The sequence below is a fragment of the Coturnix japonica genome, chromosome 9 (assembly GCF_001577835.2).
Source record: "Coturnix japonica isolate 7356 chromosome 9, Coturnix japonica 2.1, whole genome shotgun sequence".
Lineage (NCBI taxonomy): Eukaryota > Metazoa > Chordata > Aves > Galliformes > Phasianidae > Coturnix > Coturnix japonica.
In genome coordinates, this window is record NC_029524.1 from 699681 (window position 1) to 727040 (window position 27360).

A 27360-nucleotide genomic window follows, 5' to 3' on the forward strand; every position below is an offset into this window, starting at 1 on the left:
AGCCTTTCCATCACTTTCCAGCTCAGCCATGTCTTTGAAGCTGCCCAAAAGGCCCTATTTTGCCAGCATTAAGCTGCCATCAGTATAAAGGTAGCTACGCTGTCTGTCTGCCCATTTTCCTTCAGGCAGGCAGCTGACCAGCCTTCAGAGAATAATTTCTTCAGAACAACACTAAGTAGTTTGAAGGCATTCTTCCACTGTCTTGTCCAAAGTAAGAAGAATGAAGGACAGGGCATTTTCCTGCATTGGTGGACACAGAACCGAGCTTGCCGATCTCAACAGATCACAATTTTAACTATAGCTTGGGAGGGGACAGAGAAGCTGCCCAATACCTTTACACTGATGGGACACTGGTTCCTCAAAGCATGAAGTCAATGCCACAGATCTCACTACGGCAGAGAAATACTTGGGAAAGGGACAAAACTTAATGATCTATGTGTGTTTGACACAAAAGCTCCCAGTCAGACAGCTTCCTGAAACTTCTCTTTCTTTTCCACACTGTGCTGGGAGTCAGGTAGGCAGATAATGCCTTTTAGCAAGCACAACCTGCACAGCAGGCAGAACAAAGGCACACAGACAAATCACCTCTTAGGGATAATATGAAATGAAACTGATAAATGCTTCTGGCACTTGGGATATCCAATAAGTGTTTAGCATCTATCACACAAAAAACTGATTTGTTTTTACTGTTATGCCAAGACAAGCTGGAGGTCCAAGTAAGACATGCAAGAGAAAATCAGGAAAAGAAGGGAAAGTTCTAACTAAGAAACATTGTAGTGTAAGCTCAGCAAACATAAAGACTGGAGTACCAACAGAAAGAACTCCATATTACCTTACTTCAACCAGGTCATTTGGTTTGTAACTGGGATGTAGGAAGAACCAAACTTTCTTGACAAAATGATTTATGCTGGGTTCTCTCCGAGAGCCTCGAACGTACACCATCCATTTATGGGTCGACTGATCATTTTCTTCTCTCTTGTCAGGGGGAATGTACCTGAGAAAAAGCAAACAAACAATCCTAAAATCTCCAACAGACAGCAGTATTTTGGCAAAGATCAGGCAAACATAAATAAATTAGGGAAAGTAAAATGCTTGTGCTCCTTGTCCCTTTATGCCTCTGCTTCTTATGCTACATTCTGACAGTTCAGATTCTGCAGAGAAAACTCCTCTAGGAAAAAAAAAAAACAGAGAGAAATGCCTCAATTTACTCCATACTTTCACCATTTCTCCTTGGTTCTAGTGCATGACTGTCATATGAAATCCAGCCATGTAAAAACATGCTTCTTAATTACGAAAGCTTAATTTTAATACTGTATCACCATCAAATCCCTTTTGTGAGGTATCAAGAAGTTAAACCATTCCAGAACACCAGCAACTCTGCTATAATAAATATTAAAATATTATTATTAGATTATTCTTATACATTTTTAAGAAGCACCTGACCCATACCTGATTCCATTGCCAGGATTAGGCAGATTTTCAAGAGACAATTCTAACAGTAAGTCTCATTAGCCAACATTTGCTAATTGCTGTGCAAATGGAGAGACTGACCAGCAGCACAAGGACAGATGTGCCTCCTAGAAAATAACACCCCTTCTAACTGTACGTTTGTCTTAAATTTGGGGGGGAAATAAACAAAAACAAAAATATTTCTTCAAACTACATTATATGTTCATATAATTTTTCTCATACTGATAATCTTGTGAGCTTGGGTTGGACTTTCTGGGGGTGGAGAGAGGTCGGTTTTGTCCTCCTTGTTGTTGTTACATATATTATCCTTATTGATACACTGAAACTGCAATTAAGACAAACAGTTTTTTCAAAATTTTCATGGGAAAACATGAGATTTTTAACTGGATAGCAAAGCTGAAAGACTCCCCTTGAAAGAAACAGACCTTAAAGACTCCATACACACGAGCTACTAGAACACCTCTCTCCCCAAACAGCTCAGGGAGGGCAAACTTGGATGCAGTCATTCCAGGGCAACACCTCACACTGCCACAGCCCAACAATTTCTTTGTCTCCTAGTTTTAACCTGTTGTTCTGCTGGATCCTGAATGAAGAGCACCACAAAGCCTCTGGATACTAACTTGGAGACGTTGCCCACCACAATCGTTTTCTTCACGTACAGCCGGGACGTCTCATCGTTGGACAACCCTGCATTTCGTTGTCCTGGTTTTTGGGAGATAGAAACACCCAAACTGTCCTGTGGGTAGAAGAAGAGAATAAGGCAAATACACATTGCTTGTAAACATTATTCTGTTTGGCACTAGAAAAGTAAAATTTTGTTGAATTTCATAGATGAGAGGCCCACAATGAGTCATCCCCAAGCTGCACTTACACTGGTATCCAGGCACATTTAAGCAATTCAGCACACAACAAGGACGCTGTGCCCAGCAACATGGATGCTGAATAGCTTAGCCTGGTGCAAGTTATGCAAAGTACCATGGATGTGAACCACAACTCCAGCCTGTGTTTCAAAGCAACACCTCCACACTGCCTGAAAAATCATGCACCGTTACCTGAAAAGTCAAATCAAGCATTGCCAAGACATCATCGTTTGTGTCTCTCATCAGAAATCAAGTCAGTCTCCCACAGGCAGCTGCTGAAAACCTGAACCTTTCCAATTCCTGCCCTCTGCTGCCTTGAGGGCCTTCAACATTGCTCCACAGTGAAGAATCAAGGCCAACATTGGGAAAAGAATCCAGCTCCACATAAATAAACATGGAACCAGCTGTAATACGTCACCAATACCCACGCAGGCCTACAGATCCACCCCAACACCTGGGCATCATAAAACTAGCATCAGCAACTTTGCAGCACAATCTCAGCTCTTCAGCAGTGCTTGGAACTGCCTGAAGTGATGCCATGACCACCCAGCTGCACAGCTGTCAGCATGAAAAGGAGAGGTTTTTCTGTGCCTGCTGGATAAAGCAGCTTCTACAGACCAAGGACTGCTGCCCTCTGCCCCATGTCCTGCCCTGAGCACCTGTCCTCCAGGCATGACATGGTAAACAGAGAATCTGAGAGGGATGACTATACCTCATTACATTGCTGATGCCCGAGACTGGAGCAAGAGCAGGACGGAAGCCTACCATGGCTTCTGCTCCTCATTACCCCTTGGTCACCTCCATGCTGTGTCCATCAAAGACACAATGCCACGCTGTGCCCATGCAATACAACTATTTCACCAAAGCCCCCGTGCAGAAACAACCTACACTAGTCTGGAAGCTCACGATGCAGGTGGGTCCACATATTCTGTTTCCAGTTTCTGCTGTGAACCCTAAGAAGGGCTTCAGCAGGCTGCTGCTCTGTTAGCAAGGTGTCATACACTGCTTGCTGGATGCAGTCAGTGCTTTTTCATGGCAACATGTTCAGTTGCAGAAATGCTAGCCCACTTGTGAGTGCTTTCTCTATGCAGCACTGTGCAGCCCCAGTACAGTCTCCAGGGATACAGCCACTCTGTTCCTCAAAGGATGGGCAGCAGCACCACTGCATGCAGCCTCACCAGATTCTTAAGAACACTGCAGGAAATAACGTCTTGCTATTTTCTGCGGGCTCTTGCCCCTCCCAATCTGACTTCCACCTGCATAAAGCCCTTGGTTTGAGCTGCACAACTCCTCGAGCCCCAGGGATGCAGCAGGCAGCAGCACCAACACCAGAGCAGTCCTGCTTCCCATTCAACCTTCCTGCTGTGTGGTTAACCCAGGTACATGAACTTCGGTGAGCTTTACTGCAGGAACAAGCTGAAGTGGGAGCAAGCAGTTGGAGAGGGTAAGAAACAAATGTTCAGCAAGGCAGGTAAGAACATGAGCAGATTATTGAGTCCAGACAGCCCTACAACAACATGACCACCATTCACACATTACGTTACCCGGCTAGCACTTCTGCTCTGCCTCTGGTCCAGGCTGTTTGCCAGCCGCTCGTCCGCATCCAGGCTGCCATTGTCCTTGTCCAGGAAGAAGTCATTGTGCTGCGAGAGAGAGTCGCTCTCGGAGTGGTTGGCTGATGGCGCATCCGAGCCCTGGTGAGCAGGGGATGATGAGCGAGAGGGAGACTCCAGAAACTTCTTGATGGAAGGGTGATTAAGAATGGTGGTATCACATGACCTGGTCCCCTGTAACACAGGCCAGGCACATCCAGTCATTATTTCCCTGCAGCCCATATCAAAGTCTAAGCTAAAAAGGAAAAAGTCAGCATACACATAAAAAAGCAAATACCTCATCACCTGCTTCATGGGAAAAAACACGTGTAACTGAAAAGCTTACAGCAGCTCTTCAGAAACAGGACCCCAGACTGAATCTATTCCTGCACGCCTTCTGGTCTCAGAAATGCACCTGGTAGCAGCAAGGAGGGCTGCAGCCACCTGAACACCTGCAGTGTACCCTAGACATAACAGCTCCCTTTCTCCATGGCACCAACAGCTCTGCTCCACACACAGCTGCACAACTCCCTGTGTGCTCCTACTAGCCAACCCTACTCCCCCATCACCTCCACTTGATGCAGAACCAATGAAGCAAGCAGGGGTAGCTCTCTGTCAGCAGGCAGACTCAAGTCCATGGAGCCAAAGTCCCTCACAATGGATGGAAGGGTAGCCCTCCCTGCAGCCCTGGCGAGGAGAAGTTCTCTTCCTCTCTTCCTGCACAACAGAGCTCAAAGCCAGGGGCTGGTCACAAACAGAAGGAAAAAAAAATAAAATAAAATAATAATAATAAAAGACTTGTCTTCATCTCTTTTTTCCCCCCTTGTTGGATTACTTTTAATTCCTAACAGTCCCTGATCCAACTTCTGCCACCTTGACGGGGGGGTGACATGCATACAGACAGCAGCCCTGAGCAGCACTGCCTGCACCAAGGGCTCTGGTGTTCATCAGGAAGTCATCCTGCCTGCTGCCTGCCAGGCACAGGGCATCAGCAACCAGCTCCCTGTACAACAGCACTTAGCAGTTCCGAAACCACAGCCTGGGCTTTGGAACACAGAGAACAGAAATCCTATCAGTATGCCAGGCACATGCAAAATAAATCAATAAGCGACCCATTTTGCTCTTCTCTCATCCAGTGAACTGACCAATGCCTCACTCACTAATCTGTAATAAAAAACCAACCACTGTAATCATAACAAAGCCCAGCACACAGCTGCACTGGGCTGAGGAACTGCTCATATTGAGGAAAACAGATCAGAAACCGGGAGCTTGCAAGATGATGATCTGCTGGGTATTTACATAGCAAGCACACAGAGTTACATTGCAGAGCTTCCCAAAGGCAGAAACAACCATTCAGAGCCAAGAGAGTCAAAGAGAAGTTAATGCCACACTAAAAGCCACACACAAAGAAGCTAGTAACAAGTTTAAAAATAAAGAGAGAACTGATTTAGCTTGGATGTAAGCAAGGAGTTTTTGAAATAGATTAAAAAACAATTAACCACACAGTGACACCAGGCAGGAGTGTGTAATAACTATGGAGAAGAAACACAACGAGGCCACGCTAGTAACCTTTATGAACACTTTACATGATACAGCTTTTTCTTTTCTCTTTTCTTTTTTGACACCCTGCGTGGCAGAGCAAGCAAGGAACAGGGGGCACAATTGGCTCTTTGTAATTGGAATAAATAAGTAAACATGCAGTGAAAATCCATGTCAGCCACAAAACTAGGCACTATGGACACAGCACTTTGAATCACAGGATGACTCGGGTTGGAAAGGACCCCAAGGATCATCAGTTCCCAACCCCCTGCCATAGGCAGGCTGCCAGCTGCTAGATAAGCACAAGATCAGATTGTTCAGGGCCCCATCCAGCCTGGCCTTAATCACCTGCAGGGATGGGGCAGCCACAGCCTCTCTGGGCAGCCTGTGCCAGCACCTCATCGCTCTCAGTAAATAATTTTTCCCTGACATCTAATGTTAACCTCCCATCCTTTGGTTTAAAACCACTCCCCATTGTCCTGTCAGTATCTACCTGCATAAAAAGCTGATTTCCTTCATGTTTATAAACTCCCTTTAAATACTGGAAGGCTGCACCGAGGCCTCCCCACAGCCTTCCCTTTTGCAGACTGAATAAGCCCAGCTCCTTCAGCCTGTCTTCATAGGAGAGGTGCTTTGCAAATACTGCCCGAAGTCTTTCTGCTCCCCATGTATTTACCTCTCCAGGTTTCAGCAGCCCAGCAGATGCGTAGTAGTTGGCCACAATGCAGGCACGCAGCTTGTCCATCATCCGCCTTGCTTCGATCAGGCGCTGTGGAAAGAGAAGGGAACACACAATGTGGAGTGACCTCCAAAAGCCCAGCACATCACAGCCTAGTCTGTAAGACAAATCCCTCGTACCTGATCTATAACTTCAATTTCATGCTCTTTATTCTTCATTTCGACGGCAAACTGTTCTTTGATAATGGTCTCAATCTTCTGCACAGCAATATCTCGAGCTGCATGAGGCCACACATGGAAAAGAAAGGAGACTGCTGTTTCTGAGGTCTCCGTTGAAATAAAGAAAACAGATACATTGACACTGAGCAAATACAGCACCATGAACAACATTAAAGATCTTTCCTCTGCTAAAGAACGTAATTTGTCTTCACAAGAAGCACATACATCTCTCCTACTGGCCTATGCAGAAGGCAGGCTGTCCCTCTCCAGGTCTGAGGCAGGAGAACAGGGCTGGTTTGTTTACTTTTGCCTCACAAAAGCTCTGAGGCAGCAAAAGGGAAACCCCAGTGTTCTCACCACACCAGGTTCTGCTGTAGCCGTGTGCCTGCCAGTGCTGTGCACACTGTTTCCAGTTTGTACCCAGGAAGTTTACACCATGTTACACAGCAGCAATAACACAAACTTGCTGAGCTGAGCATCCGCATGAGGTGAGTGACCACATGTATCTTATGGGCCATGGAGGAGCAGCCTGCTGCTGGCAGCCTCATGCAGACCCCCCTGCTGGACTCAGGACACCCAAACCTGTTGGCCCAGGTAAGGCCTGAAAGAGCAATGATGCTGCCATAGGGACCGCTGGGGACAGCCCTCCAACCTGCAGGCAGCACAGCCACACACTGCAGGGCAGGAACAGCTGCATCCCTGTTGCATCCACTGCCTCTCAACAGGGCAGTGCTCAGGGCTTGTTCTGAACTTAGTCACAGAATTATTTGAGTTGGACAAGACCTACAGAGGTCCCCTGCAACGCACAGTGACACCCACAGTGCTCAGAGCCCCGTGCAGCCCCACACCGGGTGCCTGCAGGGATGGGGCATCCACCGCATCTCTGGGCAACCTGTGCCTCACCACCCACCTTGTAAAACACTTCTTCCTTATAACCAATCTAAACCTCTCCTCGTTTAGTTTGAAACCATTTCCCCGCTATAGAGTCCGTCCCCTCTCTTCTTACAGCCCCTCAGGCTCTGCCGGGCCGCCCTCAGCTCCTCCCGCAGGAAGCTCAGATGTCCGCGCTGATGCTGTACGCACACAGCCCCACACACACACGCGTGCAGACGGCAGACGCGCTGTGGGCCGCGGATGCAGCCCCGCACCCCCCGCACCCAGCAGGCCCCGCTCCCGTCCCGCACCTGACTGCTCGGCGGCGCGGTGCCGTTTGCTGGGCGGCGCCACCGCGATGTCCTCGTAGTCGGGGTCCTTCTCGGCCAGCGCTCTCCTGACGCCGGACATGGTGCTGAGGCAGCACCGCCCCGCAAGGGCCCGCGGAGGGGCGCGGCCTTTGTTCCGCCTCGCGCGGAGCTCGGTGCGGCGCCGCTCCCCTCAGGCCGCGGGCGGTGCGGGGCGGTGCGGGGCGGTGCGGGGCGGTGCGGGGCCGTTCGGTGCCCACGTGCACGCCGCGCCGCTCCCCTCCCCCCGCCGCACACAAAGCGGCCGCGCTCCCTCGCGCCTTCCCCCCCCTCCGCTCGGCCGCCCCGCCCCGCCTCAGCGCCGCCCCGCGGCCCGTCCCGCCGCGCCCCGCACCGCCGCCATCACCGCGCCGCGTCGCGGGGGAGGAGCCGGCGCAGGCGGACACGGAGCGGCGGGCGGAGCGCGGGCACCGGGCCCACAGCAACCCCCGCCTCCAGCACCGCCCTCCCCCCCCCGCAGCCCCAAGGCGGCACAGAGCGCTGCTCCAAAGGCGAATGTTTATTAGGTACATTGAACTTAAAAAAAAGGAAATCAAACGACTATGCAAGAAATAAATGCAATACGTCAATGCTACCGCGATGGTGCTACGCTACAGAACCGCTGTCAGCACGGCCGGCAGAGCCCCGCCCGCTGCGGGCTGACCCGGGCTGCCCTGCGAGCAGACGGCACAGGAACGAGCTCCGCTGTCACGGCTGCATCCGCCGCAGCGCTGCCGGATCGGAGCATCTTCTCGTGCTCCGAACACGCCGTGCTGCGCTTCTTGCCGCCCAGCGGCGGCGTTTCTCTGTCCCAGAAGAGCAGCAGCAGCAGCTGGCCGTGCCCAGGAGGGCGATCCGGACTCTTCACCACCACACACAGACATGAATTCAAGGCACGGAGATTTTGTCAGCATAACAAACCCTTTCTTTGGAACTCAGTACTTAGGAAGCCGTGATTACGGTATCAACACACTGTATTGCATCACTTATAACAGCGTCATGGTCAAACCAGCCACATTATCACACACAGGTGGGGACACACAGACACCTGAGCAGAAAAGCCCTGTTGCTGTTTGGGCAGCTGAGGGCCGGCAGCACACACAGGGCACGTCCTCACCGGCAGCTCCATTTGCTGTTCCTTGATGGTGGGCCCACCTTCAGATGAAAACATTCTGGTTGCCTCACTGTGATCGAGCCCTACATGCTCTCCTGGTCTCTGTGCGGCCAATTTCACAGCTCCACCTACCCACGAGGCAGAGCTCCAAGCAGTGCCGTGCCTGCACAGAGGGAAACTGAAGGCTGCAACTGCAGCTGCTACCATAGGGGAGCTCAACTACTGCAGAAGCTGAGCAGCCATCACCGTGCTGATGAAAGGCAGCAGCTGCACTCATGTTTTCCATGCAGAACCTGCCCAAAGCCAGGACGAAAACACATTAACTTTCTTCTCAGTTTAACGTCGCATTGCTAAGAATGGAAGGACGTTATCTGGTGAACTTTGGAACGGGATGGCGTGGATATTAAAATACAGAAGGAAAATATTTACTCTAATTTCTTTTTAAAGTGTGGAATACATCATGGAGAATTAATTGCTTAATGGAGGGAGATATCAGACGGCTCTTTATATCTGCACTTAGGTGTGACTTTGGGGAGACCTGACCCCTGTGCCTGCACAGAGTTAAGCTGACAGCACTGCTTTGCTTTGGAGTTGCTAAAGCTCTTACCATTTATGATGCAAATCTTTTGATTGTGGTGGAAGACATCCAAACTTTCCTCTGGGCTGAGGAGGGGGAGAAACAAACAAGCAGCTGGCTCAGCCACCACATGCAGTCAGCTGCAGAGCAGGCAGATTTAAGCTTTGACTCCTATACGCCAAAGCGAAAGGCATCAGAGAACAGGTGCCTCAGGAAGGCAGCCTCCTAAACAACAAATCCTTCTGCAAACATGGTTGAACCGTTCTCTTCTAGCACATCCAAAAATACAGCAGGTCATAAGGGCAAATCAGACTCAGAAAGCAAGGATGAAGTGTTTGCTTGCTCTAAGGAAATAACTGCATGAACAACTGCCGTTCTAGCAATGCTACACACCAACTGTCTGGCTTTGCATACAGGCTCCCAAGAGCTGTAAGCAGAAGTTTTCTCCTACGTTTACATTTCTGCATTTACCAGTTCACTCAACACTTTACATTTCAAAAATAATAGGAAACGGTACATAACTTGTTAAGAAAATACAATGCAACTCTAAACCGCGTTTTCCGAATGATAAAAAGCAGTATTACACTATTTACAGAGTAGTGCAGCATTGTAAACAGACTAAAGGGTATCTATACATAAAGGACACTGAATCAGAACGCTTACAGACAGCTTAGCATGACAATCAACATCACAAACCTTAATAGAAACATGAAGGAAGAATATGTTTCAAACTGCATCTCTAATGAAGTGCTCCTATCGCTTCGTACATTTTCATTTACAATGATGGCACAAGTTATATACAGTGTTCATATATGGTATCAGTTACTGGGCAATTTACCATTGCTATCAGCGGACCTTATTCACAGGTACTAAAATAAGCTTTCTGAACAACACTCAGTGAGCAGACACACCAGAAACTTGGAAAAGGATTTCATTTATATCTAAGTTCTGCCTTAGGTTTCCAAATGGCTTCCTATTCAGGGCAATGTGAATGTACATGGGGCTCATCTCCTAATTACATCGTTGATATGCAGAATTTCGTATTTTATCAATATTCTTTACAAATACGAAGCAGTGTTTGGTATTCAGCCAGAAACTGAAATCTGTGTCCTTTCCTGAGGTTGCAAGTTAATGCATCACAAAGTGCAGCTCCCAGTGCTCTTTAAAAGTCATGACCGCATGGCACTGAAAACGATGACTCCCAATTTGGCACAGCTTCACTGAGGGTCAGAATTTCCATCTCACGAAGAAACAAAGATGGTGAAGAAAGTCCAGCAGAGCAAACGGCGTTCCAGAGGTGGTGCTTGTTCTGTCCCTCCTGAGTAAGCATGGACACAGAATGCTAAGGCCAGCTCACCTCTGCAGAAGCCGTTTGCTTTTCTCTGCCCTGGCACTGACCAACTTCCCTACTGGCTGCTGTCAGAATTCCTTTGGAAGGGAGTTCCCGAGTTTTCTGGAGACTAATAGGAAACCGACAGATAGAAAGTCATGTTCATTTTCCAGCTCTCAAGTGCTATTTTGGTTTTCATGAACTTGTGCCTCAGCTGTACAGCTGCATAATGGGAATAAAGAGACCAAGTGCAGAAGTATAAAGAGGACTTAAAAGAAATACCTTCACTAAGGAAATCTGGGTTGAAATACACGTGCTTTGCTGGCTTCAAGAAGAGCCAAAACATGTTATGTGGGAGTTTCCCTCTCATGGCTACATGGACAGCCCCACAGCTATTTTTCTAGTGACACGAAGGACCTTCAGAACTCCTGACCTATGGCTGAGCAGCTTTTGCAGTAGTTGAATTGCGCTGAAGTGACAGTCTGAAGAAAGACCAAGGAACACCTGGTGGGTATTGAATCATCTCTGCAGATGACAGGTTCTGGAGACCCACCTGTTTGCTGCAGGATACAGACTGAGCCCCCACCTCCACTGCGAGGTTATTAACAGTGCCATTATGAACAGCAGCAGAATCCAGAGCTCGTTCTTCTTTATCCCTTGAGTAGTTTAGAGACGCTTCACAGTGAGCAAGGAGCGAACCCAGCAACTTTCAGGCTTCATCAGGAATTCAAAAAGCAGGACTCCACGTTTGTTTCACAGAGCACACCTACAGCCCAGCAGTCACAAGTTTTCCATGTTCTGTAGCCGTGCACTTCTGGTAGGCATTTAAAAGCACTATGAATGAGGTCCATAGCATTCAGGTACACAGTCCTCGCTGCAGTATGTTGCACTGGCTCACAAAACAACTAAGATGTTGCTGTTCTTCTTCAGAGAAAAAACATTTACCTAATATTTCTCCTACGGAGCATAAATACTCTTTTTGTATGTTTTTGCTTTTGCTTTAAATCTCAAACCACGCATGATCTGAAATGAAATCTATTTGGTTAAGCCATGTAATCTGCTTGTAAGAATGCATTGCATATGATTTGTAATCATACAAGTTGTTTGTTTTTCTTAACTGAAGGTAATTATCCTGGATAATTCTCTGAGATTTACTTGCCTATGTACTTTTCCAATTAGCAGAGCCTGAAACACCTTGTAGGTATCACTACTTGGGACACAGGCACAAGTGCTTGTGAAGGCACCTTCCCTACAAAGCTTCCAGATTTAATTACTAAACGCACATAGGACAACCATCTGATCACTAGTACAGCATAGTCTGGTTACTAGAGAGATTTGTAGACTGAAGACTAGTTTAATTCAGTTAAACCTCCTTGCTTTTTGTTTGTTTTTTTTTTTCCTTTTTTTCTCTCTCCCCAAAAAGGCACAGGATACAATTGTTTTTTATGACACTTAGGTAGGGAAAGGGCATTTTCCCACTTCTGGATTTATAAATCGGCCTTGCAGCAGACCACTGGATTCATTCATGCCATCATCTTCTCCTTGTCTTCTCCTCCAAAAAAAATTACAGTTTAAAGCCTTTTTCGTTATACCTATGAATGGTCACACAGCCGTGATACGATACTGGCCTGGGCATGGCTGCTGCTCCTGTGATAATGCCCGTTGCAGGATCATAGCAAAGAATAGTGTCTGTGGCTTCACCGTTTTCTCGTCTTCCACCAAGGATATAGATTTTTCCATTACACACGGACATGCCACAATTCTCCTGTTTCAAAATACACCAAAAAAAAAACCAAACATGTGATTATCTGAAAAAGAGAAATTTCAGCATTGTGACTATTGCTTGTAAACAGACTGGTCTGTACCATTCTCACATATATTTAAAAGACAGGGAAAAGTGATTCAACACACACATGCACTTTATTACTGAAGGGACACACGCTGTTAAGTGTTCCACATCCTGAAGCGACATGGCTCTCACTGCTCAGGTCAGATACCTCCTGTGCTGTACGGTATTCCTATCTGCACTTGAGAGCTTTTCAATGCAACAAAAAATACTGATGGATGTTTAGAGTCAATTATAAGAAAATTACTATCTTAAATTCACATTAAAAAAAAAACAAAAAACATAACAGGGCTTGACAGAGATTGGTTTCTATTCACTTGAAATGTTACCCAGTGTATTACACTCTTGTCCAACAGGAACTTCTCTCAAAGATTGGTCTGGCTAACACTGGCTCTCAGCTTAAAATAGATTAGTTTAGCCTCTTCTCTAAGATCTTCTATTATATAGATGAAGAAGTAAAACAAGGATGGAATTAAGAGATGCAATCTTACCAGGTTTAAATAAGCTTCAATTAACATCCTCCTAAGATATTAATGTAAATCAATACCTTTCAGACATCTACAGGCCTTTATTACCTGTCTGCTGAACGTATTCTGTACATGCATCCAGTAGTCCTCAACTGGATCATAGCAGTATATTGCCTTGGTGAGCCCACCAGCAACATAGATCAGATTGTTTAAAGACACAGCCGTAATGCATCTTTTTGCAATAGGGATAGTTGCACGGAGCAGCCAAGAATTAGTGTCAGGATCGTAAGATTGAACCTGAAAACAAACACATGCATTTGAGATTAAAAGCCCACCCAGAATTATAGTGTGTCACACCCACAGAGTTCATAGCATAGACAGAGAAGGAAGCAATACCTCACCAAGAAAATGAGGTCCATGTAAATACAGGCATGTGTATGAACAGTCTTTGTATAGTCTGTATTCAACACCTTTTCCAAGCAGTTTGGTTTAAGCCTAACACAGCACATTTAATGTCCACGACAGAGCCCAAAGTAACAGCATACTAATAAGTCACTGCTCCTTGCTATGCATTTTTGTATTTTTCTCATTCCATACTCCACCCAAAGCCAATTAAAACAGATCTCTGCATGACCCATCTTCAAACCAACATTTCTCTTTACTAGAAGAGATGCAAAGCAGTTAAGTGACCTTGTCAGAACACGTGTTGTCGTCAGGACCACCCCCGATCACAAACAGTTTGCCGACACAGCTGGTGACTGCAGGAGAGCTCACAGCTTCCTTAAGGGGAGCCACCTCTGTCCAGCGATTGGAAAACGAATCGTAGCACTCCACGCTGCTGAGGCGGTTCTGCCCATCATACCCTCCAACGACGTAGACCTAGGTGACATGGTGAAAAGTACCATCATTTCCTTTTTAGAGTCCTCTTTACATTCAATATACATTTACATTTCTTTCCTGTGGCATCTCTCATATTTAAGAAGCAGATCTCATTATCAATTGTGCCCGCCCTCCTTCCTCTGCTTGCTGCATCTCTAAAACTTCCTCCAATGGACACACACGCAGCCCTTCCCTAACTTTGATTAATGGAGTCAGCTGATCCCAACTACTAGTTGTTGGCACAAACAAATCTGCATTTCCTTATAGCAACACAGCTGGTTGATTTCACTATAAAATACTAAATAAAAGACAAAGCAGTGCTGCTTTTTCTTCAAAACTGCACAAATCATTTAGATTTTGAGAGCACTTTTTGTATGAGGGCAAATTCTGATACGTCTTTGCCTGATAAAAACAATCCCAAAACTTGGAGCCAAGTCATTTGGATGGCAGCTCACAAAAAACTCTTTGAGGATTTTCAGTTCCATGGACAAGGACTGACTGATCAAAGCATAATTACTTTAAATATTACCTTATCTAAACATATGAAATATGATTTAATGGGCCATGCAACAAGATAATGATAAGCATGTACATATGTCATCTCCCCTGCTTGCTTACACATCTGAAACACCCCAGCCAAAGGAATTATAAATGTACTTCTCTTACTTTACCAAGAAGAACGGCCATTTTATGACGCCATCTGCCTTTATTTAAGGAGGCAACTCTGATCCAAATGTTAAGCTGAGAGTTATAAATCCATACATCCCGACTATTGATTCTTCCACCTTTAGGAACAAAAATATGCCAGTCTGAATAAATTAATCCCAGGATGAGAAATGTCAGCTACTGCCATGACCCTCTATGGAATTATACTCTTTTCACACTTGGCTGAAGTCAGTTCCAGAAGATTTCAGAACATGAAAACATAGATAAGTTATTTTACTTCTGCAAACCTCTCCCAGCATGCTGACATCATATTAGATTATTTCTTGAGATCGGGATGCAACTTAATGGTTTTTGCCCATGCTTTTCAGGCTTTCTGGAGCGTTAACTACCTGAGCAAGACAATCAAAATGGGAATCTTAACTGCTGCTGTGCCTTGGGGCACATTGCTAACATGAGCTGTTCCCTTCTCTTTGATCCGTGCACCATCTCCTTCATTTTACATTCTGCTCACATGGCAAAGATGCTACAAACCTGAGGAGGCAGATTCTTTGCTTAAACTTTACATGTGGGACTCAGCATCTATGCCACTGCTGGTAACACAATCTATCCTTCCTAGAAGGCCTAAGTGAGGCGTATCTAAAACAAAATACTACAAAGGGCTGCCATAAATGAATGACCAACTCAGGGTGCTCAAATTTGAAGGAATTGCAAGGATTATTCACCTGAAACAAGGATATCATTCCGTAGGGCACACACTGCATACTCAGACTTGGTGAACTCTGGAAGTTTGGCCAGTGATTTCCATTCTCCTGTTACAGGATCGTAGCACTCAGTGTACGGCAAGTTAAACCCTCCAACTCGTTCACAGCCTCCAACAACAACTATCACCTCAGAATAACCAGTTGATCTAAAAAAGGGAAAACAAAGCTCAGATTAAGAGGTACTTATCGGTATATGGAGGCCAGATAGCAATGTCTTCAAAAACTGTTTGGAAAAAAAAAGTCAGAAAATTCAAGCTGAAAAAAGAAAACAACAACTCTCAAAGTAGGCATGAGATAGTCTGCAAAGCTTTCATATTGTTCCACACTCGTTCTTCCTTCTGATCTGATGCTTCTGCATTATATACACTCTGCGTTCACAGTAGTAGAAAAATTTACTATATTTTAAATCCACATTTGAATGCAGAGAATTGACCATCACCTACAAGCAAATCAGGAGTGAATTTTATCCCTTCTCTCCAATGCGTACACATGAACATTCCTCAAAATCCTTTCTTTTCAGGGTTTCTTAAAAGAATCTTGCTCTAATACAGTTATTTCCAGGTCTGCTGTGTAGTAATCAAATAAAATAACCCAAGATTTACTTTTAGTCAGCTTTGTTGTTTTGTGCTTAAACTTTGATCCTCATGAGTAGAGAGATCCCATTCATATCACTGCTGAGTATCACACTGTCTCAAAACAAAAACCTCACCCTGCTTTATGACTGCGCCTGAGCTAAAACTTGTATGATCCGTGCCCCGGTTTCCTAATATTTGAACTCATGCATATGCATATTAGCTTATAAATCTCGATGACAACTTCCCTGCTTTGAAGAATCATGAACAAAACCATTTAGCTCTTCTACCTCCTTGTCACCACATCATAAATAAAATATACTCTTCTATCTTACACAAAGGCAAAGGTAGCTGAAAAGGCACTATAAGAAAGATTACACAGTGAAGATTTGTATCTGTGGAGGCACTTTACACATCTGAACTAGACTGGAGAACTCTCTCTTCTGCGGCTCAGCTTTGAAGTGATGTTGAGTCTTGGTTTCTGTGCATTTACATATTTGAAGTACTCCTTTTTAAGAGAAACAGCTCTGAAAAGAATCTCTCCAAAGGCAGGAGAGGAAAGACTTCTGTACTAAGGCAGTACCCAGGAAAAGTTCTCTTAAGAGTGAGTTATTATAAGCTCACAACCTGCCCAGAGGCAAGTCTAGATATCAACTAACTGCACGTTGAAAAAGTGTCTCTCTGCAGATTACTTTTTAGATTAGAACCAAGCCCTCTATTTACTGAAAAGCTTATTGTACTGAAATGTGTTTACTTTCTCAGCTGAATAAAACTGGATTGGAGAGAGCTCACTGTGAGAATCGTGCTCCTTAAAGAGGATATTAGTTTAGCACCATGTTTTAAATCCAAGGAAAAAGAAACATCTGAAAGGTTTAGTGCCTACATAGCCGTACACTTCCTTCAATTAAGAAATATTTTCTCTGTTCCATTTCCTTGAACAAGTCTTACACTGCAGAGATCTTAAAGTCAGTTCCAAATGAACTGATGATATCTGTGAATGAAGGTTAGAAGAAGCTGCAGTTCCCAGATAGGATGTGAAGCAGTGGTACAGGGGGTCCTCCTGACAGCCCCCGAAGGAAGCAATATGAGCTGAGAAACAGAGGCAAGCTAGAAGTTCCAGGGGAGATCTTCCAGGTATGAAGAGGTGAGAGAATGGATAATATCTGACAACATCACATTATCCAGTGCGCTCCTAAAGCAGCTTTCCAAGGGGTCCCAAGCTGCACACAGGCCTTTGGCCTAGGGAACAGTGCCAAGCACCAGTGTGTCAGCTGTACAGAAGAACATCCAGTAATTCAGAGATTCCATTCAAAACCATCTTAGGTCTGGGAGACAAACTACACGGCTCCTCCCAGATTGTGTATCAAATGGGAAGATAGAAATGCCAAGTGAAATCAAAGGTCACCTCCTTTGAGCCACACACCTTCTTTGGCCACATACCTATATGTAGCCAAAAAAGATGTGTCAAAATGTATGCAACTGGAGCAACTTCTTACCAGTTAAAGAGAACGTTCAGTTAACAGACGGCTTTAGAGGAACTGTGTGAGAAAAGGATTCATGGGAACTTGAAAATCTAAAGATAACTTGAACCACAGAGCAGCAAGAGCCTGGCTGATAGGTTTTTGGGGGGGGGGGTTTGGTTTCATCTCTTTTTGCATATGGAAATTTATTATTGCTCACTGCCTGAACAGTGCTCACAGATCTGCTGTGCAACACAGCCAGCAGGGGACAAGAGAAATTCAGCCCTAACATGTCACTATGTCACTGCAGGTACCTCCTCATCAGCTTCCAAAAGAAAGAAAAAAAAACAGAAGAAAAACCAACCCTGGTCTTTAAAAAAATGGGTACTTCACACTACAACTGCATCCATATCCATACAAGGAATTATAAGTTGCTTCCATAAGTTTCAGACAAAACACTTGGGAGATTCTGATGCTACGTCCTATTTCCTTTTAGAAAGAGTTCATATTAAAAAAGGAATTGGAAGAAATCAAGAAGGAAAAGACCTTTCCAATGTCCTCTGCTCCCCAAACCTTGAAGAAATGCCCAGAAAAGCTGTGATGAAAACATGGGTAAGGAGAGACCTGGTAACTGTTTTAAATCATCACCTCTTTTTGCTATAGGCAACCGAAATAAATAGGCAAACAAATAGGCAGAAACAAATGACAAAGAACTATTCCACAAATGCAATCTAGAAGAGGGGAAATAATTCCTGCTGGGAGGCCAGCCAGCTTTTTCTCTTTTAATGACTTCTCTCACTCCTGCCTACTCAGATTCACACTGCTGCTTATTAGGCCTAGCAGGAAGAAACACGAGGCAACCTGAAATCACCTGTATTAGGTGAAGTATGGCATTCACAGACTGGAATGCTACAAAGACACCACCACAGCTCCTTCAGACCCCACTCAGGGAACTCCCCACAAACCAGCATTCCCAGCATCTGAACTTCAGAAAACCAAAAGCTCCCAGACCTTCTGTGGCAATGCACAGCTATAAGAAGCTTTAAGAAGAAAATACTTGGGGTGGGGGAAAGATCACAACCACCGCTGGCCATCAATTGCGTTCCTCTCACATAGTCAGTCACTGTTTGTATTTTGTAACACATCATTAAGAAGCACTAAGTCTTTATTAATATGTCGTGGAATAAGCAGGAAATGTTTCAGGTCCTGCTTCACAGTTCTTCAAAAATGAAAGATACTATTTCTTTATAGTTAACAACCTCTCCTTTTGCCGTCTACTGCTGCTTTTTACAGCATTTTACAACGTAACAAGTAAATCCTCTGCATATGTATCCCCATCCATATTGTTTGTAGCACACTGCAGTTACCTGACTTGCAACAAAAGAAAGAAGGTCAGACAATAGAATTGTTTACTAGCTATCGCATAGCAGATTTCAAGACTCCGTGACTGCATAAAATAACATCAAGCAAACATCAAATCATATGAAATAAACTATTTCCTCACCTGCGTGGCCGAGTCCTGGGAGACATCATCTCATTGCCAAGGATGTGGTACCTCCTGGCCTCGTGCAGCAGCTGATAGCACTCCGGGGAGTTCTGAATCAGCTGGTCCACTTCCACAGTCTGAACAAAGTAGTTGGGGTGTAACAACGGGAGCCTGACGTGCGTCAGCAGCTCGTGTAACACTGGCCTTCGCAGCTCCACCGCCCGGTACACCCAGCGCATGACAGCTTCAAACACCATCTCCTCCTTCGTGATCACCAGCTCGTCGCTGCAGATGTAATCAATAAGCTCATCTTTGCCCAGCTCGAGGAACTCTTCATGCTGGGACACGTCCTCAAATGTCTGCAGTGCAAAATTCCTGCACTTGGTGAACAGCGTCTTGAGCGAGTGCGTGTCTGCGAAGCGCTGGATGCCCAGGCAATTGCAGGGGTCCAGCTGCTCTTCCAGGAACTTGGCACAGGCATCGCGCAGAACGCTGATCTGAAAGAGGCTCGATGTTTCAAAGAGATACTGCACGTTCTCCGTAGTGATTTTCACCTTGCCAGTGTACACGTATTGCAAGAAGCAATCCATAGCTTCGGCTAAAATGCCGTTGATCTCCACCAGCATCTCCCTGCTCTCTCGGTGATCGTTGCAAAACATGGCTCTGAAGTAGCTGCTGCAGGCTGAGAGCACCGCGCGGTGGCAGGGAAACTCGCGGCCCTCCACACAGATGATGACATCGGTGAACAGGCGGCTGTCTCGGAACTCATTGAAGATCTGCAGAATGCTTTCGGCGTGCGACGATCCCGAGGAGAAGTCAAAAAATTCAGGGCCTGACAACGACTTTGGGTCCATTTCAAAAACTTTCCTCTTGGTTGCAGGGGAATCTCGTATCCCACTATCCTCTCTATTCAGTCTGCGTCCCAGTATTAGTACCATTGTTACATCAGTTGGCTATAGAGTCATTGAGAAAAGTTGGCTGAGCTTCTCTGCAGTGCCACGGCCTGAAAAATAAAGAACACTTCAGCAGTCAGCCCGATATGTTCCTTGCTTCATCACAATACACAGCCAAGACACACGCGTAGGCACACAGTGGGTACAACTTCCCACCTAGGAAGTTCCATGTGTACCTGGGTACCATCTATTGGGTCACCTAGAGCTGACCCAATATCTCAGAGCAAGTGACCTTGTTCAGGGCATGGCAGCACCATCTGTTACATGTTAAAAACAAACCCCACCCCCTACACTATTTGTATACTATACATAGAACGGGTGTCAGGGCTGACGAATTCTGAACATCCCAACATTGCCAGCATAGGATTAGGGCTCAACGTAAGCGAAATGGGACCTCAGCTTCAGCAGATCGCCTTACTGACACAAACCAAAGGCTCTCCTGCACAAAGCTACAGAGCTTGGGCTCTTCTGGCTTTGGAGCCTTCATGTAACACTGTAATAAAACTGATCAAAAGGTCAGGGGGGAAAAGCAAAAAGTCTGCAATACACAACTGGAGCTGAGATAAACAACTCCTCCACCCACTATCACAAATCCCACACTACTTACACTACCAGTGGTTAACAGCCATCAGTTACCTCAAGGAGCAGCACTGATCACTGTAACTGTTTTCACTTTTCCACTCCCCATGTCTAGAAATTAGTTCACTATTCACCTAAGCTGGAATCAATAACAAATGTAAGCTGTTAATACGCAAAAGAGAATAGAGAATGACATTTGTATAAAGCTACTGAAACTGAAGACCAGAGGAAGTTTACCAAGGAAAGACATTTTCTGCTCTCCTAAGAACTACAAGCAAACAATGACTAGCAACAACACTGCTCTCTTTCCAGTTAGAAGTACACAATGTACAACATCCCTCCCAGTACAGATCATAAAACTGCTGAAGTAGCAAAAATGCTCAAATCCCAGTAAACACAAAACTAGTGGTTTTTTCACCTAAACTCTTGTGCAGATCCTGGATGTTAGAGGCAATGTGACCAGTGGATCTGGCAGCAATACGGCTCATTGGCACCCCTGAACTGGAAGTGAACTGGATGGCAGTCCAGCAGAGGACTGGGCAGAGCAGCCCAAGGCTCTCACACAGATACCATCCCACATGCAGGTACTTCTTATGTGTATGTCTAAGAGAATATGCTCCGAATTATTGTAGAACTCATTGATTATTTTTTCCTGCAAATAATCAAAGAGATGCTTTGGTTTCCATTGTTCCCAATGCAGAGAGTCAGTAAACATCAGCTCCTAGCACAGATTTATTTCCTGACATGTTAGCACGTTCAGAGCTGCAATTACCCAATCCAAACAGCCTGTACCGCTGTTTAATACAGATCACAACCAGCCATTCCTTCCTACCTTAAATAAACACAGCACCTTCAAAAGACATCATCTCTACAAAGACCAGGGACGTATGATATATATCTGCCTCCTCATTGAGAAAAATGTTTCTAAACCTCTCATATAAAATCTTTCACTTACGTTTACAAGGCAGATTCTCGGCAGGGCTCCTTTATCCTACAGAATACTTCATTTAATCGGAATTAAAGTGGGACAAACTGTCACTACAGCCTCTGAAAAACACTGTTTCAATGAGCATATCTAACAAAATCTCTCTGAGACAACCAGCAAACGATGTATCATTAAGGCAGCCTGATCTGTAGCAGATTCTGTCCGAGGAATTTATTTCCCAACCATTCTGCATGGAATGACGTAGCCCACATAAAACCAAGAACAACAACAGCCGCTGCCATCGCCACCTCCCCAGCTGTGCTGCCAGCACCCAGCTTGGCCTGCAGTCCATTCCATACCACTCAGCACGGGAACATGGGCAGAAGTGAAAAGGGAAACGTAGCCAAGAAAACCTAAATATAAACCCTAAAAGATTGATTCTGGTGTCACAGCTTTAAATTGCTGTTTCATTCAAGTTAGTGGAAATTCTTCTCCAAAACAAAGCAGGTCTTTAGTTAGCAATGGGACACTGGAGTATGGAGAGGGAAGGAAACTGTGACTGTTAAACAAGAGCTGGGCTTTTTGTGCTGTGAGGAGTTAAAGGCTTACTAAGATACCGCATGATGCAATCACCAACAAATGAAAATAAGGCCTTTGGGCTAAGACAGCTCACTGGAGGAAGCGCTGCCTTCCTTGTACTTGAAACTAGGAATAGCACTAAATTACTGCTCACCAAACAACTCCTGTATGTTTCTGGGTTTTTTTTGTTGTTGTTGTTTTGTTTTGTTTTTTAAATGCCCTGACCATTTAAAGAAATGGAAGACTAAAAAGTAAATAATCTACAGAACGAATTTATTCCTAACCCAGAGGGCGGTGAGGTGCTGGCACTGCCGTGCAGAGAAGTTCTGGGGGTGTCCCTGGGTTGAAAAGGACCTCAAAGGCCACCCAGTCCCAACCCCCTGCTGTGTGCAGGGTCACCAACCAGCAGCCCAGGCTGCCCAGAGCCACATCCAGCCTGGCCTTGAATGCCTGCAGGGATGGGGCATCCACAGCCTCCTTGGGCAACCTGTTCCAGCGCCTCACCACCCTACAAACCATTATGTCCCCTTCCATCCCCAGCTCTAACAACTGTCGGGACACACACAGCCGCCTGCACATGCAGGGACAGGAGGCACTGAGCAGCCCCACGGGTGGCAGGCAACCCACCCACAGGGTGGAGGAAGAGGCACAAACTTTCCTTCCACCAACAACCAAACACGGCGTTTTTTCTTCCCTTCTTCACAACACAAAGTGAAGCTGTTTGTTTTAAGGGAGCGTTCGCTTGTGGTTAACGGGAGGAGCGTCAGAGCGATGGAGCCTCCTGATAAACAGCCAGAGCTTGTCGGTAAGAACCAACACGGTGCCAGCAGACTGACGAGGTGCAGGCAGTGAGGGGCAGCGAGTGAGGGGCGGCGCACAGCTCATCTGCTACAAGAGTCAGCAACGCCAGAACCCGGCAATAAACGCGGCCGTGACACATAACGAGCTCAATGCCCTCAGAAATCGCCCAGCAAAAAACAGGAACTGATTTGGACGTGAGACTCACGGGTAATTGAGGCCAAAAATACCCAAAAGCGAGCAGGAAAAAAAGAAAAAACAACAACAGAACCGTCGAGCACGTGCAGAAGCGTGTGGTGAGCGCTGAGCGGGGTTACAGGGCGGCCCGGCCAGCACCGCACCGCGTAGCGGCGCCGACACGGGCACGCGCCGTCCGCAGGCGGGGACGCGCACGGGGAGCGCGGGCCCCAACAGGCCCGGAAGCGCGGGCCGCTCCCAGCGCGCACCGCCACCTTCGTGTTTACACGGCACAGCCCTGCGGCACCACGCGGCAACGCAGAGCACGGAGCAGCGGCACAACGCGGGGCACAACGCGGGGCACAGACGGGCGGGAACGTGGGGATACGGGGATACGCGGACACGCGCCCCTCAGGCCCCCGCCACCCCCGTCCCCTCGCGCATGCGCACCGCCGCCACCCCGTCCCGCCGCCGCCCGGCGCACGCGCGCCCTCCATGTCACCTTCACCCCGCGCCGCCCCGCCCCCCCCGCCCGCCGCCCAATCCGCACCGCGGGGCTCCGCTGCGCCGCCGCCCGGGGGCACGGAGGGAGCGGGGAGACCAGGGGTTACGAAACCACCGCGGAGACCCCGGACCGCCGTGAGCCGCCGAACGGCCCCGCTGCCCGCGGGCAATAGCGGAGATACGCGGCTCCCGGCGGAACACGGACCGCAGCTCCCCGCCGCTCCGCGGTCCCGCCCGCTCCGGTCCCGCCGCTTTCCGCTCCCCGCTGTCCTCACCCTCCGCGCTCCGGTGCCGCCCGCAGCCGAGCAGAGCCGTGCCGGGTTCCGCGCGGTGCCGCCCGCCGTGTCGCTCGGCGCGCAGCTCTGCGGCCGCTGCCAGCGCCGCTCAAAACAAAGGGGCCGGGCGAGCACGTGACCCGCGGCACGTGACGGCGGCGCTGGGAGCTGTAGTTCGGGGTCAGCAGCGGCACGGCGGGATGACGAGCCGTGCCCGGCCGGGGCAGCACGGAACTAAAGACGGGGACAGCAGCGAGCTGCAGCTCGGATTGCAAAGCACACAGCGGATCTTAACGGCGTGTGGCATGAGGAAAAATGCGGCTCTGAAAAGCGCATGGCCCCGAGCAAATGTTTTGCTTAAAATAGCCCCTCGTGCCCCATGTGCCCTTCTGAGCGCTGGGATCGGGCCGACCCTGCCCAGCTCAGCTCAGAAATAGAGAAGAGATTAAGGGCAGTGGTGGGCAGTGAAACGGGAGAGGAGGGTGCCCCGGGATGGCCCGGGGAGCTGTGATCAAACCGCATGTGGTAAGGGAACCTGTGTGAAAAGGGCAAATGGAGCGCTCAGAATGACAATAATAATTACTGACCCTGGTTGAGCAATCGGTGGTTTCATAACCTGCTCACGATGCACCCGAGGGCCGGCACGGCAGGGATGGATGCAGGGGCTGTGCCGTGTGGGTGACCTGCGGGGCTGGACCTCGGGCACAGCGGCCGAGGGCGGTTATTAAAGGTGGCTCGTTCCTGTAAAGCTCTGTTAATAGTTCTTTAGCAATGCAAATCGAGCGTTCAGTGTGTTCAGAGCAGGTCGGGTTGTTGCTGTCTCTCTCTGCCCATCGCAAGGCTCTCCGATAAAATTAGAAGCTGATTGGCAATCCTAGCGCATCCTGGCAGCATCCCTGTGTTTATCTGCTGGTGCTGAGTCTGAGCCCCACACACAGCGATGCCACCTAAACGGGTCAGCGCATTCCTCCCGCTGAAGGCGTTCACTATTTTAAGCAGCCATGTGCCGACATGGCCATGAGAATTTTCCGCTGCCGTGTGAATGCCTTTGCTCCCTTCCAGGTATTCAGAACATTAAGCACAGCTCAGACGACTGTCAGGTGATTGATGCACATAGGGATGCACAAAGGGTTGGGGTTCTATGGGAGTGAGGGGTGAAGCTGGAGGCTGCTGGCCCACGCCAGCCCCGCTTTACCTCTCCTCCCAACACCCCTTCTAAGAGGCTCAAAACAAGGCCCATGGGAACAGTCTTCCCATGCAGAAAGCAGGTGTCTGCTTTTTCCACCCAGTATCTCCCATCTCCCAGGCCTGGGAGAAGGCTAAGGGAGTGGAATCCCAAAGCTGAGAAGAACAAGCATTGCATCACTGCTGCTATAAACACTGAAGTATTTCCTTTTTACAGCCCTTACAGCACCGAGAGAGCATGAAAACAATGCCTAACCCGGCAAGACAGGGACATGCTGGGGTTTGTCTGGAGCTTCTCTATAGGGAGAAGCAAAGAAACAGCATTGTCTGAGCTCTTTTTAGCCACAGAGGGAAAGACCTGAGGGGCTGTTGCTGCAGAACAGGCAGACAGATAGCACCTATAATCACACAGTTACACAGGCACGAGGCAGTGCCCAGGCTCTCATGGCAGTGCTGCAGTACCTGCTGGACCACCACAGCCCCTACACCCCACCAAGGCCAGCTGTTCTTTTGCACTCAATTCTGCACCACATGCCTTCACTTGTGCCGTGCTGCCGCAAACAACACAACTCCAACTTTGCCCTCCAGCCACACCTCACCATCCTAAACCATTTGCCCCTGCCAAGACCACTCAGTAGGCAGGGCACCTCTTCATCTCTGAGTCCTTCAGGCACTTTACAAGTTGAATAAATCCCTTCTCCAGTCCAAATAACCACAAAAAGCTTAGTCTGCCCATGAAGCAGAAGGTAAGGTGGGCCTCAAGCAAACGTGACTTTGGAGGCCTGCATGCCTGGTCTGAAGGCAGCGGCCGCCCCGCTCGGACAGACAGGGGGATGTAGAAACAGCTGCCATGTAGATGCAGCTGTTTCAGAACAGCACGCAAAATCCCCCCTGGATCAACACCCGCTTGCCCATTCTTTGTAAACAAGGCTCTGGGCACCTGCTCTGAGGCCAATAATAGGGCTGCTGCTGGGCCTGAGATACCCCTAAAGGAGATGGCCTCATGCCTCTCCACCATGCTGCCCACCTGCTCACAGCGCTGTGCCAAACGAGGCCGTGCTGCAGGGCTGAGGGCTGCCCATGAAGACAGGAGGGAAGATGCTATCAGCATCATCCCAGGAGAACACCTTAATGAAGGTCTGCAGATTCCAGCCAGCAACTAAATCAACACCTTGTTTTGCCAAGGAAATGTTGTGAAATCTGTGGCTTACGCTTTGATCCCAAGCCTTCCCTACCCACCTATTTGTGAGCAGAATCATTGGGCAGAAATGACCATAAAACTCAGACTGGACAGGTGGGGAGCTGCCGATAATAAACATTGCTCAGTCACGTTGCAGGGCCAACACGCTGAATCCTGAAGGAAGAGTGGAAGGCGTAAACCACCCCCCGTGGTCCATGAGGTACAAATGCCTTCTGAGCCTTCTGGATTTAATGCTTTTATACAGGAGATGCTATTTTGTGATTTAAAAAGAGGAGGAGAAGTTAAATGAGGAACATGTCGTTATGGTAGACAGGAAGCAATAAAGAGGCAAGTATGTCTCATTTCTTTAGAGCCTTGTTATATTCATGCTATTTATGTATTGTTTCCTACGACAAACCTAACATCCATCTTTCCTCCAGCACGGAAGCCCACTGACAGGAATCTGAATTCCTCTGGCTCTTTTTTCCCCAGGACGGGAATCACAGAGATGGAGAAATGCATGAAGAGAATTCTCCATGTCTTTTTTTGATGAGAAAATCACATTTTTTTAAAGTAATTATTGATTGGCAGAAACAAACAAACAAACAAACAGCCTCCAGTCGCATTCCTAAGGCTGAAGTGGTACAATTAGCAGCGACAAACGCTCCCATTACCTGTTCTCCGCTGCCCCGCACAGCCGGCCGCCCCTCGCCTTGCCCGCCGACCCTCGCCCGCTGCCGCTCGCTCCTGCTGCTCGCAGCTCTGCCTGGCTCCTCCTCCTGGCCCGGCACCAGCCTGCCCAAGGACCTGTCACTATTTCCAAACCTGAAGCGTTGTTGCTCGCCCAGCCTTGTGCTGCTGTCCCAATGCCCTACATTCCAGACAGCTGCCCTGATGCATCGCACAGCCCCGACCTGACAGCTCTCGAGGAGCTTTCGCAGCAGCCCCACGGCTCCTGGCAGGCCTGCAACACGGCGTGCCAAGCTCGGGGCATGAGCTGCCACCCTGCTAGTCATCCAGTATGGGCCATCCTGTGGGGCTGGGTTGGCTCGGGGTGGCCCAGCCATGGTGCTCTGGCTGTGCTGCTCCAGGCACAGTGGGCAGCAGCAGGATGCCCAGCTGCAGGGCAGGTGCTGGGAGCATTCTGCTGCTAGGAATCTGCTGCACTCACAGGCAGAAAGCACAGTTATACCAAGATTGCTCACACCAGCTTCTAAACCTGCTGGCAAACGTGCTCCTAAGTGTGTGCCTTCAGATCCATTTTGGAGAAGCTGAAGCACACTTGGATAATTTCCTGCCCTCCTCAGAAAACACTGCAGCTCCTTCAGCACTTCCACTTCTTGTTTTTCACATTGCTGCACTTCATGCCGTGTCTTTATTTGCATGAGGACATGAACGATTCACCTTCACCGCTTCCAAATTTAGGTCATTCATAATTCAGTTACATAAAATGCAGTAACAGGTTTTTA

General features: G+C 47.7%; 2 protein-coding genes across 13 annotated transcripts in view; both read right to left on the bottom strand.

Annotated features, from left to right (window-relative positions):
• The window catches only part of YEATS2 (YEATS domain containing 2), a 39958-nt gene extending 32176 nt beyond the window's left edge, over positions 1-7782 (bottom strand). For 6 of the 10 annotated variants that reach the window (XR_001557046.2, XM_015870919.2, XM_015870916.2 and 3 more), the window contains exons 1-6: positions 7543-7780; positions 6320-6417; positions 6138-6230; positions 3875-4117; positions 2091-2206; positions 833-994 (exon numbers count right to left, since the gene is read on the bottom strand). Coding sequence is in view for 9 of the 10 variants with exons in the window: in XM_015870919.2 (XP_015726405.1) it covers positions 833-994; positions 2091-2206; positions 3875-4117; positions 6138-6230; positions 6320-6417; positions 7543-7642 (812 nt within the window). In the remaining variant the exon portion in view is untranslated. Of the gene's footprint in view, positions 1-832; positions 995-2090; positions 2207-3874; positions 4118-6137; positions 6231-6319; positions 6418-7542 lie in introns of all 10 variants that reach the window. The other 4 variants (XM_015870914.2, XM_015870918.2, XM_015870913.2 and 1 more) reach the window with 2 other exon arrangements.
• A 301-nt stretch (positions 7783-8083) lies between these two features.
• Positions 8084-26641, bottom strand: KLHL24 (kelch like family member 24). 3 transcript variants are annotated; one of them, XM_015870953.2, is made up of 7 exons: positions 26566-26641; positions 18755-19739; positions 15180-15364; positions 14458-14576; positions 13603-13791; positions 13021-13209; positions 8084-12364 (listed from the first exon to the last, which is right to left on the bottom strand). In XM_015870953.2, the coding sequence occupies exons 2-7, from the start codon at positions 19672-19674 to the stop codon at positions 12164-12166; spliced, it is 1803 nt and encodes a 600-aa protein (XP_015726439.1). In that variant the 5' UTR covers positions 19675-19739; positions 26566-26641; the 3' UTR covers positions 8084-12163. The 3 variants fall into 3 exon arrangements, with proteins under 3 accessions (XP_015726439.1, XP_015726438.1, XP_015726440.1); XM_015870952.2 differs by lacking the exon at positions 26566-26641 and adding an exon at positions 23527-23808; XM_015870954.2 differs by lacking the exon at positions 26566-26641 and adding an exon at positions 19866-19888.
• Positions 26642-27360: the final 719 nt, after the last annotated feature.

What these genes read in the sequence shown, in the direction of transcription:
- KLHL24 (XM_015870953.2), bottom strand. Translation starts at nt 19,674, where the DNA reads ATGGTACTAATACTGGGACGCAGACTGAATAGAGAGGATAGTGGGATA. An exon ending in CCCAGGACTCGGCCACGCAG is followed by an intron (nt 15,365 to 18,754) that starts GTGAGGAAATAG and finishes TCCCTTTTTTAG; the next exon opens with ATCAACTGGTTATTCTGAGG. An exon ending in ACAACACGTGTTCTGACAAG is followed by an intron (nt 13,210 to 13,602) that starts GTCACTTAACTG and finishes GTTTGTTTTCAG; the next exon opens with GTTCAATCTTACGATCCTGA.